Below are 16796 nucleotides of genomic sequence, written 5' to 3'. Positions count from 1 at the left end.
CCCTCTTCTTTTGTTTCTCTTTTACCATAATTTTCTCTTATCTCAAAAATGGGCAGAAGACACAAACAGATACTTCTCTAAAGAAGACCTGCAAATGGCTAAGAGACACATGAAAAAATGTTCATCACCATTAGCCATCAGGGAAATTCAAATCAAAACCACATTGAGATGCCACCTTATACCAGTTAGAATGGCCAAAATCAACAAGAAATAAAACAGCAAGTGTTAGAGAGGATGTGTAGAAAGGAGAACCCTCTTACACTGTTGATGGTAATGCAAGATGGTGCAGCCACTTTGGAAAACAGTGTGGGGATTCCTTAAGAAATTAAATACAGAGCTACCCTATGACCTTTCAATTGCACTACTGGGTATCTACCCCAAAGATACAGACATAGTAAAAAGAAGGGCCATCTGTACCCCAATGTTCATAGCAGCAATGGCCATGGTCACCAAACTGTGGAAAGAGCCAAGATGGTCTTCAAGAGATGAATGGATAAAGAAGATGTGGTCCATATATACAATGGAGTATTATGCCTCCATCAGAAAGGATGAGTACCCAACTTTTGATTCAACATGGACGGGACTGGAAGAGATTATGCTGAGTGAAATAAGTCAAGTAGAGAGAGTCAATTATCATATGGTTTCGCTTATTTGTGGAGCATAAGGAATAACATGGAGGAAACTTGGAAGAAGGAGAGGAGAAGTGAGTTGGGGGAAATATGAGGGGAAAACAAACCATGAAATACTGTGGACTCAGAGAAACAAACTGAGAGAAGGGAGTGGGGGTTTGGGTGAGCCTGGTGGTGAGTATTAAGGAGGGCACGTATTGCATGGATCACTGGCTGTGGTGCATAAACAATGAATTTTGGAACACTGAGAAAAAGTAAAATAAAATAAAATGTAAAAAAATTTCTCTTATCTCCTTTACATGTAACCTGATATTTCCTGTTTACATGTGAACTGTATTTGTTTTCTCTATCATTATTGTAGTTCAGATATTTAACTATTGTAATAAGTCTCTTGGAGTGCTTTCTTTCCTGTTGTATGTGATAGACACTTTAAACTTGCATACATACGTCAATATTAATTTTATACCTGTTATTTTCTTTATGGAATTGCATATTTTTTGTTCTAGTATTCTGAGCTCTGCATTCTTTACACCACATTTATTTATGTTTCCTCTTCAGGCATCCTTCTAATATATGGTAATTACTAATTTATAATAACTACTGATTGAAAATTTTAACATTTTCCTTACTCTTTAATCATAGATTTTAATTTTTTTCATGTTTTTACCTTCTCAATTAAGCTTTCTTTTACTCATTTATCATTGTTTGGTTCCATTCTGCTACCGTATCTCATTCTCTAATCTGTCCACTAAGGCATTTCTGTCCTTATGATATTTTTCTCCTTTTTCATAGATTATATGAAATCACCACCACTTTTGAAACATTTTTTAGTCTTTTTAATCTAACAGTGTATAATTTAGACAACTGTGATACTTGTCATTTCCTTCTTGCTTACTAGGATATTACTATAGACACAAAAAAATTATTTTCTGTGATGGTGTTGCTTCTTCATTTGCCATCAACCAGAGTTGGATTTATCTATTCTCAGTGTTTTTCAATAAACACAGATTATAAATATCTTTTTTCCTTTCTCTCTCATCTTTTTCATATGCAGACACAGAGAAGAGAATAATATACAAATTCCTACACCTATACTTTTTAGCCAAGTTTGATCAGTGTCTCTCTCCTTCGGAGGGAGCATTCTTCTCTTACCATGCTGCTAGTGTACAATATACAATTCCCATAAGTTACTGAAATCAAGGTCCATCCCACCCATAACCTCACCTACAGTAATTATTAGTAAAGATTTGTGGAATAAATGTATTAATATATACCTTTATATATTTATCCCTCCCTTTTAATACCTACTTCCTGTCTGATTGTTTTCTATATTTGCAATTTTTCTCATTATGTTGAAGATGGGTATATATGTTTCTCAATGTGGGGGGGTAAGCAGTTAAATGAGACAGAATGAATGTATAGGGAAAAATAATTTTTCCCTATACAAAGACAGAAAATGTCTTTGTATGTTTTTATCTTTTTTGGATTCATCTATAGTGATATGTGTTGCACTCGTGTAGTCTCAGATTTTCATAGTGGTAGTAGATAGATTTCATAGCAATACATAAATGGCTTGATCATTATGTAAACTTTCTTTGGCAATCAACTTCACTTTGGAGTCAAATTATAGAAGATTTTTAGGGCATCCTAGTGGTTCAGTTGGTTAAGCATCTGCCTTCAGCTCAGGTCACGGATCCCAGGGTCCTGGGATCAAGCTGCACACCGGACTCCCTGCTCAGTGGGGATTCTGCTTCTCCCTCTCTCTCTGCCTGCTGCTTCCCCTTCTTGTGCTCTCTCTTTCTCTGTCAAATAAATAAATAAATCTTTTAAAAAATTATAGAAGATTTTCAGCTGTGGTGACTAAGGTTGGAAAAAAAGTCTATGAAGTCACCCAAGCCTAAATGTCTATCAATTTTTCTGGTGAATTCCCTCTGTTTTTTTTGTTTGTTTGTTTGTTTTGTTTTGTTTTTACTACCACTTTACAACCATCTATAAGACTTATTCTCTGTCTACTTCAAAAATCTCCTAAAATTATCTTTAGGAAATTGATTTAAGATTTTGTGGTTTATTCCCTTGCTATCTTTCCATCTTTTATTTAGGTAGTATTGATAGAAATACATGAAAATCATTCTCCTTGATACTGGAAATTCAACATAGCTTAGATAAATATGAGATAGTTTACACAACTGAAACAAGTTATACTAAATTATGCAGCAAAAGGAATAGAGGGTTAATGAAGTCACTAAAACATGAGTGAAGGGTCTTAAGAAACAGATGCTGACTTCTTTTTATAATGGGTTTCCTGCCACAAATGGGTGGATACCAAATATGGGATCAGGATTTTTTTTTCTCATGTGCATCCCATTTGCAATTTGTTTCATGGTAAAAGCACATTAGGAATCTAAGCAATGCAATGAATTCCAAGCAGCTTTGAGATTACATTGATGTGAAATTCCTTTCGAGAAAAAAAAAATCCTCAAGTTTAGGAGACATTCTTTTTTTATTTAATCAATTTTTATCATTGATGAGTTTTATGAAAAAGAATTCAGTTATTATAGTAGATATTCAATGCATACTGTTTTCTGCAATGAGCCCACTGACGTTAAAGTTATGCTCAAGAATCTCCTCTGAAACATTTCTTGTCTTTCCTTGATTTTGGATTTAACTCGTGAATTTATTTCACAACTAAGACATCTTTCTCTTTAAAAAATAACTTGATGACTCCTTCCCGGATCTGCTTGGTCTTGACTCCATAAACAATGGGGTTCAGGGTAGGAGGCAACATCAAATAGAGATTAGCAATCAGAATATGGACATGGTGGGGAATGTTTTGTCCCCCAAAACGATGAGTAAAAATGGTGAACAGGGCTGGAACATAGGTGATGACAATAGCACATATATGGGATGTACAGGTGCCGAAGGCTTTCTGGCAAGCATCTGCAGAGGACAAACTCACCACTGCTCGCAAGATCATAGTGTAAGACAGAGAAATGCAGAACATATCAAAGCCCCCAATCAAGAGGGCTGCCAAGAGACCATAGATAGCATTGACCTTGAAGTTGCCACAGGACACCTTGGCCACGGACATGTGGTCACAATAGGTGTGGGGAATGAAGTTTCCCCGGCAGTAGGGCAGACGCTTGGTGAGGAAAGTGAATGGGAGGATGAGCAGCACACCCCTCAGGAAGGTGGCAAGACCAGCCTTGGCGATGACAGGGTTGGTGAGGATGGTGGAATAACGTAAGGGGTAGCAGATGGCGACATAGCGGTCCAGGGCCATGAGCATGAGCACCCCAGACTCCATCCCGGTCAGCGTGTGGACAAAAAACATCTGAGCCAGGCAGGCGTTGAAGTCAATCTCCTTGAGGTTGAACCAGAATATGCACAGCATGTTGGGTACAGTGGTGGTGCACAGGGTGACGTCTGTGAAGGAGAGCAGGGCCAGGAAGTAGTACATGGGCCGGTGCAGGGCCTCCTCATGGCTGATGAGGTAGATGAGCCCACAGTTCCCCAGGACAGCAATGATGTACATGAAGCAGAAGGGCAGGGCGATCCAGGTGTGTGCAGCTTCCAGGCCAGGGACACCATTCAAGATAAAGAATCCTGGGGTCAGGCTGGAGCTGTTTCCCCCACACATAGTGGCTCATAGGAAATCTGCATTTTACATCCTTTGTCAGCAATTGCTTTCTACATAGGGGAAAAGTGGGGTTAGAAACCAGACAAGATAGAGTGGTTTGGATAATAATACCCACAAATGTCATTAACCTTGCATTGATAAGACAGTATTTTTCCTCACAGTCTAGCAAGAGAGTCTTTGAACTATTGTACTAAAAACTACTGTATCTAAAAATAATTAAACAGTACTATTTGATGTCTCTTGTCCATTTGGATTGTCTAAATAACTATCTTCACTTTCTAAACCTCTCCTCAGCACACCTCTTCTATTCTATCACATTCTGGTAAAAAGTAGTGAACTGAGCTGTAATTATCTCTTCCTTCCAAAAAGCCACTTCTATTTTCTCCTCTTGGATTCTTCATGAGTTATCACTAAAATCATGTTTGTATATTTAGAGGATCACCTTGAGCTGACTCATCCTTATTAGTAGGAATTTTGTTCTGCCTTGAAGATAACAAAGAAAACTATAATGCATGTAAAATTTGCCAGTAATATTCCATATAACTTGCTTAAGATGATACATTGTAGATGCTCAATAAAATATATATGAATAAATGAATGTTTGAATTAGTAAGGACTTAATATCTGACATCAGTATCATGCTTTTTTACACTATGAAATTTTAGAGGAATATTTTGAGAAGAAAAAAGTACTTATACTTCTAAAATATTGGCAAGTTTCATGGAATTTCATTAAAAATGTTATTAAAGGGGTGAATTCAATCAGATATAGCATCTTTTCTATTTGCCCTTCTGCTTTTGCACTTTTTCTTTATTAGTTTCCTATCCATTTTCAATATAAGATTTGCATTTAAGAAGCCCTTGAAGTTCTAAGATCACTAATTGTTAATAATGTTTTAATTTAAATAGTATTTCTTTTGTAATAACTGGACAGGTTATCAGTACAAAAGATAATACTATATTTTTGGATTGCAATTTCTTGTAAACTTAACAGAAAGAACTGAATGATGGTTGAAGGAATTTACAGATTCAGGGATGTTTGAGAAAGCTTGAAGTCACCAAACAGTTAAAAAATTTTTTTTTTTCATCTGAGGAAAATAAAATGGCCCTTAAGGTCTGGATGGGCACCTTTCCATGCAGCAATGCCAATGCCAAACATTCCCACCACCTGGTAGAACTACAGAGATACCTGCAATGTGACAACATGTATTACATAGCTGTGAAGATGCCAGACATAGATTCCTGTCACCTAAATAATCTGGAAACCATTGTTGTGTCCTCCCTCTGCCCAGGGTACATAGAAGTCACCATGGAAAGATTATACAAAAGAATACAAGTTACACAGGTTCATGGTCTCTGGTTCCTAAGGTGATTGTCTTATAAGAGAGTTCTCTCAGACATCTCCAAAAATGTCCCCACATGGAGGAGCCATCATTTCATAGTCCTAGACCAGAGAAATGTAAAGATTACAGTCTCTGATGTCTGCCATCTTTTATGTGAACACCACATTGATGAATGGGTGACTGGAAAATGAGACTAAGTCCACCCAGGAAGAAAGAGACCCATTACCTCTGCAGAAGTGAAAGGAAAAAAGAAAGGCATTGCCTCTTGCAAATATAGCCTTTTTTAAAACCATCTGCATATTCTAGGCTATTGTATTCTTAGCCATCAATATTCTTACTTTCCTTAAAATAGCTATTTTTGAGAACTCCCCAAACTCACCTCAGCATTCAGCACGATTCTATTCATGGCTGAGAATACTTGGGAGTTCTTCAGAATCTGGTATGGCATCTTCTTACATAGGATTTTCAGTTTCCCTGGAGAATCTCCAGCAGGATGTCCCAGGAGGACTGAGTCTCCAGAATTATATGTCTCAGAGGAATTCTCATGGAAAGAGAATAAACTTTCAGCCTGGTGGTAACAGATATATATTTAGAAACTTTTGAGTAGAAAAGGAAAGAACAAAAACAAATATTAAGGCTAGTCACCACCAACCCTGGTGGAGATTAACATCATGTAAATTTTTTTTCTCTTATTACAAAAGAAATAATATCCTTAATGTGGAAAATCTGAAAACCGCAAAAAAAATGAAAAAGTTGAAAAATCACTTGTAAATCCAATACAGAGAAATAACCATTCTCAAAATATCTTCTGTACTTCATTTACTCATTTTGTAATTATTATGTTTAATATTCTGGTTTTGTATAAATTTCAGAGTATATGGAGTTTAAAATACTTTTCTTCTTTTCCCAATATTATTTTGTTAACATTTTCTTATGTCATTCTGTATACCTTGAAATCAAAATTTTCAATAGCTAAACTTCTTTCACCCAATAGCTATACCAAATTTAATTATTTCACTACTTTTGAATATTTAAATTATTTCCTCATTTTTTCTATCAAAACTAATTCTTCTATGGATATTGTAATCCATTCTGCATTACTGATTTTTCCCTCCTACAAGAATAAGAAATAAGGGGGTCCTAAGTGGCTTAGTTGGTAGTATCTGACTTCAGCTCAGGTCATGATCCCAGGGTCCTGGAATTGAGCCCCACATCAGGCTCTCTGCTGGGTGGGGGGTCTGCTTCTCTCTCTGCCCCTCCCCCCACTCTTGTTTTCTCTCTCTCTCTCACTCTTTCAAATAAATAAATAAAATCTTTTTCTTTTATATTTTATTTATTTGTCAGAGAGAGAGAGCGAGCATGCACAAGCAGGCAGAGTGTCAGGCAGAGGCAGAGAGAGAAGCAGGCTCCCCGCTGAGCAAGGAACCTAATGTGGGACTCGATCCCAGGACCCCGGGATCATAACCCGAGCCAAAGGCAGTGGTTTAACAAACAGAGCCACTCAGGTGTCCCAATAAAATCTTTTTTAAAAAGAAAAGAAGAAATAGAACTGTTAAGTTTGTGGGATCAAAAGGCATGGATAATTTTAATTATATTTATAAGTGTTGGAAAAAATCATCTCCATAAAATTGTGTTGCTTTTCATTTCCATACAGCATTGGGAGTATTGGTTATTATATGTTCTCTTTTCCCCAGCTGGACTGGTGAGAATACATCTCTTTGGTATTTTAACTTCAATTAAAATTAACTTCATTTGTAGTGGTTATGAACTTTTTTTCAAGTGTTTTTTTTTTTTTTTCAAGTGGTTCAAGTGGTTTTATCAGGTGTTTTCTTCATATTTTGATTATTCATTCACCTCCTTATTCATTTTTTTCTTAGAGTTTTTATCTTATATTACTTTGAGAAAGAGTGACAGAGAGAGATGCAGAGAGAGAATGAGCAGGAGGGAGGGGCAAGAGGAGAAGGAAAGAGGAAATCACAAGCAGACTCCATGCTGAGCATGGAGCCAGCTCGGCTTGATCTCCTGACCCTAAGATCATGCCTGGAGCCAAAACTAAGAGTTGGGCACTCAACATACTGAGCATATCCTCCTTTCCATTTTTAGTGGAGGTGTTAGTCTGTATTTTATTGCTTGCTGGGCACCTTCAATACTAAATATAAGCCCATTTGTTGTCATACTTTGCAAACATTTTTCCAAGAAACTATTTGGCCTTAAATTTTATGATTGACAGAAATTGAATTGATTTCCCTTTCCTTTCTTTTATTGAGGAAAAAATCTTTCCGTATTTCAACCCTTCCATGGGAAATGACATACTGTAGAAAACGAAGTTGTACTACTCCATACACTCACGTTTCACCTAACCCCTCAACTAAAGGCAATTAGAGCTTAAATTCTGGTGTAAATATTTCCAGAAGTTTTTTTTTAGTATTAAGCATTTCATACAATTTTAATGCATGAACTGTGGTGTTGATGTTGTTTTGTTTAGCTTTTTGCTTTAGCGATATTTCTAGATAAGAGTACCAGAGATCTCCCCCTTATCTATAGTTTTGCTATCTGTTATTTTAGCTACTTGTCAACTGTGATCAGAGGCAGATGACCCTCAGAAGATCAGTAGTAGCCAGACAATGTATCACTGTGTATTTTATCGTCTCATATAATCACAAGAAGGGTAAGTACTGTAAAATAAGACATTTTGAGAGAGAGACCAGATTCTCATAACTTTTATTACTGTAGATTGTTATAATTGTTCTCCATAATTATTATTGTTAATGTCTTACTGTGCTTAATTTATAAGTTAAACTTTATCATCAGTATGCATGTATGGGAAAAAACATAGTATATATAGAGCTTGGTACTATCTATGGTTTCAGGCATCCACTGGGGCTCTTCAAACATATTCCCCTGTGGATAAGTGGGGACAACTGTCAGAGACTCTCAAATTCACTACTTGGGAAGACTTTCAATTACATAAAAATTTGGTTTTGTAAAAAAAAAAAATGGAATACACAGAAAATTATTTTGATATAATTTAAATAAATGCAACTATATATACTCCAAAATTACAAATGGGACTCAGTATAAATTTTCTCCTTTTAGATTTGAAATTTAGGGAAATAAGAATTGATATGAATTTTAGTTAAACATAGAGCAGGGGTTCTTAACTTGATCCCCAAACTGGTTATACTAAACTGCATCAGATATTCTAGGGGACTTTTTTTTTTCAATTTATTTATTTTCAGAAAAACATTATTCATTATTTTTTCACCACACCCAGTGCTCCATGCAATCCGTGCCCTCTATAATACCCACCACCTGGTACCCCAACTTCCCACCCCCCGCCACTTCAAACCCCTCAGATTGTTTTTCAGAGTCCACAGTCTCTCATGGTTCACCTCCCCTTCCAATTTACCCAAATTCCCTACTCCTCTCTAACGCCCCTTGTCCTCCATGCTATTTGTTATGCTCCACAAATAAGTGAAACCATATGATAATTGACTCTCTCTGCTTGACTTATTTCACTCAGCATAATCTCTTCCAGTCCCATCCATGTTGCTACAAAAGTTGGGTATTCATCCTTTCTGATGGAGGCATAATACTCCATAGTGTATATTGACCACATCTTCCTTATCCATTCATCCATTGAAGGGCATCTTGGTTCTTTCCATAGTTTGGTGACTGTGGACATTGCTGCTATAAACATTGGGGTACAGATGGCCCTTCTTTTCACGACATCTGTGTCTTTGGGGTAAATACCCAGGAGTGCAATTGCAGGGTCATAGGGAAGCTCTATTTTTTAATTTCTTGAGGAATCTCCACACTGTTCTCCAAAGAGGCTGCACCAACTTGCATTCCCACCAACAGTGGAAGAGGGTTCCCCTTTCTCCACATCCTCTCCAACACATGTTGTTTCCTGTTTTGTTAATTTTGGCCATTCTAACTGGTGTAAGGTGATATCTCAATGTGGTTTTAATTTGACTTTTTAAAAAGGAAGATAATAGGGTGTCCTACAATCTATCACTTTTGCTTATAAACATTTACACTGAGTTTAGGAATCGACAGAGCTAAGCATTCTTAATAAAGTAATTTTTAATTTCCTTTTTTAGGAATTTCATTTTTATATTTAATTATATATATCAGAAGTATACGATATGAAGCCAAAATTTAACTTATATCTATTACAAATATTTTTAATATATTTCCTATATGCTTAGCCATTCTTGTCAATAGTTTATTTTGAAAAAAAATTGCCTCAACTTTCTGTATCGCAGAAAAAATTGTTATTCCAAAATGGAAAGGCTATGTCATTCATCTGTTTAGGACTTTTGTTCTCTCTTGTTTTTAACCCTGGAGTCTAAAAACGACTCCATGAAGTCGCTTGACTTCATAGATGTATGATTTTTTTTTGTATGAAAGAAAGCAAAAGCAATAACCAAACAACAGAAAGGTAATGCATTAGATTAAAAAATGTTTATATGCTATAAATTCATGAAGAACTGGCCCCTGCTTTAGCCCACTTACTCTTGTTTCCTGTCCCTTGGGTGTGGTCCATAGTTCCCTTCAGACCTTCATTCAGGCCATTCCCTCTTTCTGGATCACTTGTTACCTCCTATCCTCACTCTACCTAATTACCACCTAATTAGCACAGCATCAGTTTCAACACTAATTTCTTCTGGAAACCTCTTGTGTTTGTAAGTTGTGCTGGAGACATCATTGTACCTACAAAATTTAATTATGCAGATCATACTTATGCTTTTTTTGATTTTTCCTTTCTCTTATTCACATATCTTTTCATGTTGTCCTAATTTCATTTTAAATCTTGGGTTTTGCAATGGCCTCTTTATCAAAATGTCAACAATTTTATTATGTACATAACTGGAGGTTTTCCTGTTCAGAAGCAAGAGATTTAGAATGAAAAGTTAAGATGTTAATCTAAATGGTGTCCCTATACTTGAAGCAATAATAAGAGGAGTATAATTGCACCCCTCCTCTAAATCTCTCCTTTGCCTTTCCTTAAAATTATTGTTATCTGTTCCTTCTCATCATACCATGTCTTTCTGTATAATATTCAGATTGTGATAGCCTTTCCTCCATTTCTTTCTCTTCCTATCCTTCTTTCTCCTTCTCTTCTTTCTGTTTGATTTTCCTCTTCTTTGACCCCCAAATACCAGCTTTCATTGCAACCAGAGTTCATTTTTAATTTATTTTTATTTTTTATTAATGTACAATGTATTATTAGCCCCAGGGGTACAGGTCTGTGAATCGCTAGGTTTACACACTTCACAGCACTCACCATAGCACCTACCTTCCCCAATGTCCATACCCCAACCACCCTGTCCCTACCTGCCTCCCCTTGGCAACTCTCAGTTTGTTTTGTGAGATTAAGAGTCTCTTATGCAACCAGAGTTCTTATCACTACAGCAGGTTGCAGTATTTTACCCTTGAGAATCATCCTTAGCAAAATGCCCCCCTTCACATCAGCTCATTCTCCGCAGCCAGCCGGCATCAATTTGCACCTTCAGTACTGTGCACATTAGCCTACAAACTCCTGATGCCTTCTTGTTTTCCAAAGTTTCGGCTGTATTCAAGTGCGTGAAGATGGCATTGCCTGGATAAAGCAAACTTTGCCTTGATTATTTAACATAGAAGTACCCGATAGGTAGATTGACTGAAATGCCTTTGACTCCCTATTTCAAATATAAAGATATTAAATTCGGGGCACCTGGGTGACTCAGTGGGTTAAAGCCTCTGCTTTCGGCTCAGGTCATGGTCCCAGGGTCCTGGGATCAAGCCCCGCATTGGGCTCTCTGCTCGGCAGGGAGCCTGCCTCCCTTCCTCTCTCTGCCTGCCTCTCTGCCTACTTGTGATCTATCTGTCAAATGAATAAATAAAATCTTTAAAAAAATATTAAATTCAAAGTTCTCATGTATGCTCATACATGCCACAAAATAATTAAGCTAATTTTGTGCAGTCTTGTTTATTTTTTATAAAACTGCTTTGAAAATAGTTTTAAGTTATTTTGAAACACAAGCTATGTCTGGTATTCACTTCAAAGAAAAGTAAATTTGTTGTTCATTGGTACTGTGAGACAGAACTCGAGGAATATTAGTAGGAATATTAATATCTCCTACTTTGAAAAGGAGTTTGATTTAACTAAATTGTAATCTAATCGTGAGTATTTTATACCTGATACCTTGGTTCTAGAGCTAATCAAATTGTGTGAGGTTGATGTGGGAGGGCTGGGCCTTTCCACCAAGCCCATTGAGCTCTGCTCCCAACTTGGTCTCTAGGGCAGGAGAAAGAATCTGAACTGAAGTGTCTTCCATCATCTTTTTTTCCAGTCTTTTCCTTTCCTCTTTTTTAGTCCTCTTCTTTCTCTCTCTCCCATGAATACTAAATAGATTTTCCTTCTATCAAGTCTACCTTATAACTAAAAAAACACCTCCATTATTCTAGCCTGCTTGTTCTAATTCAGTTGTGTCTTAGTTTTCAGAGTTATGTTGTTATTACCATGAAACCCATTTTGGAGTTTATAATGGTGAAGATGACATAAAATTAATTGGGAATTGTTACTGAAGTGCCTTAAATAAATGTTGTTTATTACATTTTATTTCTTCAGTGAGGCATTGGTGGTTCAGTGGTAGAATTCTCGCCTCCCACATTTTATTTCTTCATATTTTTAAATTTATGTTCTGGTTTTGCTTTGTTGCTATTGCTGTAGTTGCCCCCCCACCCTCCTCCCCATAGCATAGTCCTATCAACATGATTGTATTTACATTTTAGTCTTAGTGTTCTCAGATTCATCCAATCTTGCTGTGTATCATATTCCTCTTCTATAAAATGGGGATAATCATAGCTATTCCATAGCTCTGACTTAGAAGTTCAATGTGTTACTATATATGAATCATTATACCTGACACTATATATATAGCTATATATATTTAAAAGTATATATAAATATATATATTTTAAAATATACATATTTAAATATATATGTATATTTAAATGGAAGTTTAGGAAAAGCAATTTTGTGATCTTTTTGCTAGTATTTTATTGCTAGTATTTATTGCTTAAAGAAAATTTCTTAACTGGGGCATCTAGGTGGCTCAGTCAGTTAAACATCTGCCTTCAACTCAGGTCATGATCCCAGGGTCCTGGGATCAAGCCCTGCATCAGGCTCCTGCTCAGCAGGGAGTCTGCTTCTCCCTTTCCCACTCCTATTCCCCGTCTCTCGCTGTCTCTCTCTCTGTGTCTAATAAATAAATAAAATCTTTTAAAAAATTTTTAAAAAGAAAATTTCTTAATTAAGTAAAATTTACAAAATCCAAAAACATGATTCAAAGACATAGCAATTTTGCTGATTATAAGTTCATAATTTACATTATATAGAGGCAATTTTATAATGTTAGAATTAAAAACAGATTTTTACTCTTAATGTGAAATTATATTGCAAAAATATATGATGTGATTTGCACATTTTATAATGATTTCACTATATACATAATACTGAAATATAGTTATCATATTAGCAGGTAATAAGAATATAATCTTAATATAATTAAGATTTCCACCTAACTATCTACTTATATCCATTTCCTGGTCATATTCTATTACTCCAATTACCTCTTGTGTTATGCTCTTATTATTTTTCACTTCTCATTCAGTCTTCCTATTTCTGAATACCACATTTATCATTCTACTTCTGTAATTTTTTTCACTGTTATTTCTTTTTTTTCCTCTGTTATTTCCAGAACTCTAAATAAAGTACTCCTTTCTTCACTGTCCCTAGTCACTTAACTATTTCTCCCCTTGCATTAAAGTCAAGTAAAGCAGTAAAGCCCAGACATCTTGATTGGAAAATTACATGGATTTTCTTTAAGTCTCCTTTCCTCTACTCATAAAACCTTTACTCAAATACCCATCAAATGTGTCCACTGTGTTTCTCAAAATTCTGCTTGATATCAACTCTAAGGGATATTTCTCAGATTATAATGAATGTCAGTGATCATGTCTATTCCAGCTTCATTTGTATGTACATGACTACATGGATAAGAATCCAAATAATTACCCAGGAAGAAATGAGCAGACAAGGAGAATTATTTTTTATACAGGTTTCAAATAAATATGGAATAAAAAAGATGACAGAACCCATGGAATTCAGCACAAACCTTATTTTTTATACAGGTTTCAAATAAATATGGAATAAAAAAGATGACAGAACCCATGGAATTCAGCACAAACCTTCTGGGGAAGGGTTTCTGGCTTCCCTGCAACACTTGAGACAGTTTACATAGGTGTCTTCCCCAATCTTCAGGAGTCTTTCAGCTATTTGACCTGCTTTGCTCTTTTCTATATACTCCCTCAGAGTGCCCTAGATCAAAGAGCATTAATCATTAAGAGTTCTCTTCAAATTCTAGACTCCTGTTCTATGAATTCATTCTACCAGGTATGTCCAAAATTAAACTGTGTGGAAAACACAATTGTTTCCTGTCTATTTTTTTCTATCAAATTAGAGGTCTCAGGTTAAAAATTTTTTGTGATTGTTTCATAAATATTATAACAGAATATTGACAGGTATTTTTTCCTGATGTTCATGGTTATGAATTTTGCATCTGTTCTTTTCCCCTATAACTTCTTTCTCTACCTTTATGCTGCATACAGAATCATATACTATAAACTTAGCTCACACTCAAAATATCTTTCTCGCTAAAAACAATTTGATCACTCCTTCACAAATCTGCTTGGTCTTTACTCTGTAGACAATTGGATTCAGGGTAGGAAGCATTAACAGGTAGAGATTGGCTATAAAAATGTGAACATGGTGAGGTATGGTGTGTACCCAAAATGATGAGTGAAGTCGAAGAAGGTTGGGACATAGGTAATGGCAATATTACATATGAGAGATGTACAGGTGCTGAAGGATTTGCAGTGAGCATCTGAAGATGACAGACTCACTGCAGGACCGATAATCATGGTGTAAGACATGAAAATACAAAACATATCAAATCCTCCAATCAATATGGAAGCTTTGAGACCATAGATGGCATTAATCTTAATGCTGCCACAGGACAGTTTGGCCACAGACGTAGGTCACAGTAGGTGTGGTGGAAAAGGTTGCCCCTGCAGTAGGGAAGGTACTTGACCAGGAAAGTGAGCAACACACTTTGACTGAAGGCAGTAAACCCAAACTTGATAATTACTGTGTTCGTGAGGATGCTAGAATAGCAAAGAGGGTAGCAAATGGCCACATAGTGATCCAGGGCCATAAGCATGAGCATGCCAGACTCCATATCTGTCAACGTGTGGATGAAAAACTTCTTCACGAGGCAGGCATTAAAGTCAATCTCTTTGAGATTGAACCAAAAGATACATAATATATTAGGGACAAATGAAGTGAACCCACTAATATCTGTAAGAGACCAAAAGTCTAGAAAGTAGTACATAGGCTGATGCAGGGCTCATAGATGAGCCCACAGTTCCCCAGGACAGCGATAATGTTTATGAGAGGCAGAAGGGCAGGGAGATCCAGATGTGTAAGTTTTCTAGTTCAGGAATCCTATCAAGAATGAAATATCTTGGTGTCAGGCAGGAGATGTTGGCTTCATGCATGATGGTCAATTGCAAAGCATGTTACTTTTATACCAGTAAAGACATCCTACAAAAGAAGAGGGTAGTGAGGTTGGTTTCAGTCAGAGACAAAAGATGAACAAGTATTTTGCATGATCTAAACAATAAATTGAGGAAAAAAATAATCTTTTTGTACCCACGCATTGTTATTTGATCCTACTGAGTAGTCCCGGGACTCTTATTGAAGGACAAGAATGCTAACATGGTGCAAACATTATAACAGATACCTGATCTCTTTTGGTTTTATACTGTATACTCTGTCTATGTGTATGTGTTCATATTCTCAGGTGATAGTTTGATGGGCTAAAAATTACATAATAATTTACAACTTACAAATCTTGGCCATGTTCATTTTGTATTATATTTCTAATTGTCTTTTGCTGGTAAGCATAAAAGATTTTAGTATTTACATTTAACTAATGACATTGTTAAGCTCTGTGCAGTGCTCAACAGTTTTTCTTGATTCTCCCAAATTTCTATGTAGATAAGCATATTACGTCAATAATCACAATTATTTTAATTTCTTTTGGTCTATTATTTTTAGCCACAAATAACTATGAAAATCATATTAGATAGGTTGAAAGCTTTCTTAATTAATTTTTTTTGAAATAATTAGATTTCTAACTTTCTTCTACGTTCTGGGACATGGATTTAACCTGAAAGCACTTTGATTAAAATCATGACTCCAGGATATCTTTCCCTAATTTATTCTGAGAAAATTAATATTTATCTTATATTTTTAAAAGTCCTTCCTTAGTTATTGTTTGCAGTTTGAATTATTCATTTTCACATAGCATTGCATTGTCTATTTTATTGCATTTTTAAAAATTATTTTATATATGTTTTTGTTATATTTTAATCTCCCCAATATGTTTTTTCCAAAATTCCAATTTTGATTGCTTCTATTTTCTCTCTCCATTGTGTGTGACTGTGTGTGCATGTGTGCTGTGTTTGTGTATGTGTGAAAGAGAGAGAGAAAATTTACCTTAAGATTTTTCTATACAAGTGGTTAGTTAGTTTGTTTTTATACATGACTTTTAATAAGTGGAAGATATTTCAAATGACGCTATATGAACAATTTCAACATATAAAAAAGATAAAAGCATTTTTTTCTAAGAAAAAGGAAAAGATTCGAACTGACAGTTTGTTAAAGCAATTTGCTCAACTGCAAATTGAGTGAGCCACAGAAACATTAAGTAAACCATGGAAATTTTCACCACAACTTGGGCAATAATAAGCAAGATATATATATAGTACTATCATAATTATTATTAGTATTATTACCTTATTTTGTTTCACAAAATAAATGAGACAAAACAATGTCTAGCCATCCCTTAAACCTCTAATATCCTTACATCGCACTGAGAGCAAAAGCCAGCATCTCTATATTTGTTTACAACATCCTGTATAATCAGAACTCTTTTGAATCTCTAAGTGGTCTCCCACTGCTCTAACTCTGATTCTCTCAGTCTATCCATCCATACTGGAGATTTCCCAAACTCAGCAATCATAAACGCAGTTCAGGCATTTCCACTTGCCACTTTCACTACCTGCTTTGTTGTTC

General features: G+C 35.7%; 1 protein-coding gene and 1 pseudogene across 1 annotated transcript; both read right to left on the bottom strand.

Moving 5' to 3' along the window:
• Positions 1–3170: 3170 nt before the first annotated feature.
• On the bottom strand, positions 3171–4266 carry LOC122914223 (olfactory receptor 52N2-like). The gene has a single exon (XM_044260853.1). It carries the CDS (start codon positions 4264–4266, stop codon positions 3304–3306), a length of 963 nt encoding a protein of 320 aa, XP_044116788.1. The 3' UTR covers positions 3171–3303.
• Positions 4267–14294: 10028 nt separating this feature from the next.
• On the bottom strand, positions 14295–15214 carry LOC122913552 (annotated as a pseudogene).
• Between the last annotated feature and the right edge of the window lie 1582 nt (positions 15215–16796).

Source organism: Neovison vison, chromosome 7 (assembly GCF_020171115.1).
Source record: "Neovison vison isolate M4711 chromosome 7, ASM_NN_V1, whole genome shotgun sequence".
NCBI classification, from domain to species: domain Eukaryota; kingdom Metazoa; phylum Chordata; class Mammalia; order Carnivora; family Mustelidae; genus Neogale; species Neogale vison.
The sequence above is the reverse complement of the archived record's forward strand: the minus strand, read 5'-3'. Positions and strand labels throughout refer to the sequence as shown.

Excerpts from the sequence above, each read along its gene's own strand:
- LOC122914223 (XM_044260853.1), bottom strand. The coding sequence starts at position 4,266 with ATGTGTGGGGGAAACAGCTCCAGCCTGACCCCAGGATTCTTTATCTTG.